Source organism: Bison bison, unplaced genomic scaffold (assembly GCF_000754665.1).
Source record: "Bison bison bison isolate TAMUID 2011002044 unplaced genomic scaffold, Bison_UMD1.0 scf7180017860443, whole genome shotgun sequence".
NCBI lineage: Eukaryota > Metazoa > Chordata > Mammalia > Artiodactyla > Bovidae > Bison > Bison bison.
The window spans coordinates 1,542,652-1,547,141 of record NW_011491015.1 but is presented as its reverse complement, the minus strand read 5'-3'; the positions used below and the strand labels follow the sequence as shown (position 1 = coordinate 1,547,141).

At 48.5% G+C, this 4,490-nt stretch overlaps 1 protein-coding gene across 1 annotated transcript in view; it reads left to right on the top strand.

The window, feature by feature from the left end:
* SLCO3A1 (solute carrier organic anion transporter family, member 3A1) overlaps positions 1–4,490 on the top strand; it is a 301,013-nt gene that overhangs the window by 268,005 nt on the left and 28,518 nt on the right. The window contains exons 7-8 of the mRNA XM_010832180.1: positions 147–345; positions 1,629–1,767. Of these exons, the coding sequence (XP_010830482.1) occupies positions 147–345; positions 1,629–1,767 (338 nt within the window). The remainder of the gene's footprint in view (positions 1–146; positions 346–1,628; positions 1,768–4,490) is intronic.

Genomic DNA, 4,490 nt, shown 5'->3' with positions numbered 1-4,490 from the left:
AGGGTACAGGGGAGGAAGTGGCACTGCAGTATTGTCACGGGGGATTCTGTTCACGCAGGGCCCAGCCTCGGGGCTGGTGCCCAGTGTCTGCGTTGACTGGCCCTGCTCCCCTGGCTAATGGTTCCCGCCCCTCTGCTCTGCTCCAGGGATGACTGCGATCCCGTGTGCCTGTCTGGGCATCTTCCTGGGCGGTCTCCTGGTGAAGAAACTCAGCCTGTCTGCCCTTGGGGCCATTCGGATGGCCATGCTCGTCAACCTGGTGTCCACCGCTTGCTACGTCTCCTTCCTCTTCCTGGGCTGTGACACAGGCCCCGTGGCTGGGGTTACTGTTCCCTATGGAAACTCGTAAGTCTCAGAAAGGTCACACACACACACACACACACACACCCGCCCCACCATCCCATGCCTGCCCAGGGATGCCAAGACCCTCTCTCCCGGGTAGGTTAATGGAGCCTGCTTCATCCCTAGTGACCCTGACCTGGAAGTTGATGATGCCTCTGCATCTTCCACCCAGTGTTGAAGGATATATGTGAACCTTCTGGGTGGAGAGGACAGAATTCCATTTAAAGGCTGTCTCCCAGGATGGCCAGGGGAGCACTGGGGAGACAGGCAGACACTCACTCCCCAGAGGACTCAAGTGCCTATGTTTGGCATTTGATTTTAGGAATTAGGTGAAGATAGAAAATTAAAAATAGGTTTTATTTTAAAATTCAGCTTATAATACAAGAGAGAAGTATGCATGTGTGTTAGTAGCTCAGTCGTGTCTGACTCTGCAACCCCAAGGATTATAGCCCGCCATGCTCCTCTGTCCATGGGGGTTCTCCAGGCATGAATGCTGGAATGGGTTGCCATTTCCTTCTCCAGATCTTCCCAACCCAGGGGTCGAACCCAGGTCTCTTGCATTGCGGGTAGATTCTTACAGTCTGAGTCACCAAGGAAGCATAAAATAGAAGAGACTTCAACAGTTCCTTAAACAATAAGAAGCTATCCTTAGACTCACATAGTAATCTCAGGGTCCAACCCATGTTAAGTGTGGGGGGTGAGGAGGAGAGAAGGGAGGGAAGAAAGGAAGGAATTTAGCTCTTACAGGACATCTTATTTCCTATCTATTATCCCAAGACTTTGAACTGAAGCTGAATCAGACCTGTCCTTAGAGGGCATTTTGGAGAGTCCTTATATATCCCGTTGGAGAAGGCAATGGCACCCCACTCTAGTACTCTTGCCTGGAAAATCCAGTATCAATGGCTGTTCCTTTTTCTACGTGAGCCTCTGCATCTCCCCGGGAGTCCAGTCTGGAGCATCAGGGCTGCAGCATGGTTGGGCCGCAGGATACCAGTTCCTCTCCACACAAGTCTCCTCCTCCAAGCAGGCCACCAGGCTTTCTCGTGACATTAAGTCAGACTGAGCCAGGCTCTTCTGCCACCCTGCGAGGTCAGACAGGCAGGATGGAAGCACACTGGCCAAGGCATCCTCTGTATATCCACGCACAGTCCAAACACCAGCGTCCTTCCTTCCCTTTACCATGGCCACAGTGGCCACTGTGACCCCAGAGGGCAGGGGGCTGTCAATGGGGATCCAGAAGAAGACGACCTTTCTCTGATGGATTCCACCTGTCCTCTCTGTTCCAGCTCAACGCCTGGCTCGGCCCTGGACCCCTACTCGTCCTGCAATAAAAACTGTGAATGCCAAACCGATTCCTTCACTCCAGTGTGCGGGGCGGACGGCATCACCTACCTGTCTGCCTGCTTTGCTGGCTGCAACAGCACGGTATTGCTGATTTTCTGATGGGATGGGATGGGGCAGGGGAGCACAGACAGCCAGAGTAGCTTAAAACCCCAGGTCAGGGATAAGAGTGGGCAACCACATGTGTCCTGTGGTTTGTGTCCCTGCCTTGTGAATTGTCTCAGCCTGTGCCTTGCTCTGGTGGAGAGTTCTCCATCAGAAGGATGGGAGGCCTGCCAGGCCATCCAGCTGCTTCGTGCTAAATCAAATAGGTTTCCAAAAAGTGTCACTGAGCAATTTTAACAGAGAGTAAACATTCAAAGGAAGCTGTATGGATCCAGAGGAAAAGATTATGGTTCAAAGCTAGGAATATGATGACACCACAGGTAATGAGTTCCCCATCAACAGAAGTATGGAAAGAAAGGTTAGAACCATTTATCCGGGAAGACCTCTTCCGTACCTGAGACTATGCAACGCTAATTCAACATCTTCTGTACTTGATTTCCTTTGCCTTTATCTTCTCAGCTAGATGCCTCCCACCTTTTTCCATCTTGCCACTACCATTTCTTTTGGTTTGCTTTTTTGTTCTTGTATTTGTTTTGGGGGTTTTTCCTTCTCAACATGAATTATACAGTTGATTCTTAACCTGCATGCAACTTTCCACACTCTCTGCATGAAAACCTGAGACTACGGGACTGGTCACCTAGTCCTGCTGATCCCACCTTGTACCTGCCCTTCTGCGTCCACACCCCACTCTTTGCATCAGGTGGTCAAAATATTGGAGCTTCAGCATCAGTCCTTCTAATGAATATTTAGTGTTGATTGTTTGATCTCCTTGCTGTCCATAGCATGATATATAAATATGTTTCCTAATATTGGACCATCCTTGCATTCTAGAATGAATTTCATTGTTTTGTTTTCAGCTATGCCACATGGCTGGCAGGATCTTAGTTCCCAGACTAGGGGCTGAACCCAGGCCCAGCGGTGAGACCACAGAGTCCTAACCACTGGACTGCCAGTTGTTCAGTTCCTAAGTAACACTGCATCGGACCCTTTCTGATCAGTTAGAAGATAATGTCTAGGCACTCTTTCCTCCACCATGCTCTTCAACTGTGCTTCCTTTCAGGTTGGGTATTCCGCTTTCCCCATACAACTTGTGTCTTTTCCTACTTCTTCCTCCAGTCTGACAACTCCTACTCACCCATCAGTACCCTACTCAAATGCCCCCTTCTCTGTGAAACCATCCCTGCCGTCCTTTATCTTTGAGCTTCTTGCCTCTGCAGTCTTGGTACCTGTCTCTCCTGGAGGCACCTTTCTCATTTCACTGCAGTGATCTGTTAAAAGGGTTTGTCATCTGCCCTGACCTGTGAGTTTCCTAAGTGAGCCCTGGCGCCCACAAATGTTCTGTAAATGTCTGGAGATGCAGAGATGGAAAGAAAGACAAGATGGCTTGAGTGGCTGCTTTCAAGGAACTTAGAGTTGACATCATTTGTTTCTCCCCTTTACTTACTGTCTGTCTTTTGGGAGCAGCTATTTCTTTGAAGGAAGAAAACTGTATCATTTGTTTTCACTTCCAAAGACCTCATTTTTCCTTACATTGAACGTTTAGATTCTTGGCCAGTTATTAACATTTTTCTATAGAAAAAATAAATCACCCTCGGGTGGAGGGGGCAAGGACTGATTTTTTTAAAGTAGATGATAAGGCAGTTTCCTTAAGTGGGTAGAAATGAATTTTTAAAAAGAGATGGGACCTTGAGAATGGTTAAAATAAAAGTACAATCTATTCTTTTTCATGACAACAATTTCATTAACACTTTAATATCTAAAAGCTATATTATAAATCAAGTTTGGTTACTGTGCTGTGATGAGAATGACATTGACTCAGTATAGGCTTGTGTCCTGAGACCAAAGCAGTCTGTTCCAGAGCATTCTCTGACCAAAAAAAGGTCTAAAAAATGTGTGTCTCCTGTTCTTCCCAGGACGAGGGGCTTATTGAATAAGAGCTTAATCAGGCCTGGGTTTGCTTCTGGCTGCTGAAGCAGCAAGCTGTGGAATGCAATTATCAACAGAGGGCAAGCGTCTCCGATTCCCTCTGGACATATATCGTTTATTTCCCAGACACCTGCCTCTTCTTGACAGTATGAGAGGCCTCATATTGTCTGCTGGGGTGCAGGCAATGCAGAGAGGTGATACCCCCCTGCAATGACCAGGCAGAGAATGAGAAAGTCCCAGGGCTAGGGTGGGAGTCACACTCCCCCCACAGAGGCAGGTCTCTGGATGCCTCGTCTTCCAGTGGGTGGACGAGGGCTTTCGGGTCACAGAGCTATGCGTACCCTGGAAAGGGGCTTTTGTGACAGTTCAGCCCTAAAAATAACCACAACCCTGAAACTTGCAACACTGGCAAGCTCCTCCGAGAGCCTGTGTGGGCCAGGTGACAGGGCCTTTCACAGGTCACTCGTGGTCCCAGATCAGAGGAATCTCAGGCTGTCAACCAAAAAGGAGCAAAAAGCAATTTCAAAATACTTTCAAGAATTTTGAGAAAATGCCAAAAGGGTGGATTATATTCCTGGGATGTTTACTCCCTCTTCCTCGCCCCTTCTTGTCTGCAAGCTCCCTCCGAAAACTCTTCCTCAAGCTAGAGGTTTCTTCATCCCTCTTTCCCCCTTTAGTATTTTTTCCACCTGCATCCTCTGGAGTCCTCTCCCAGTGTGGGCACAGCCATTCCGTCACCTGTACCCCCAGTCCCGTGTGTATTGTCTCACTTATCC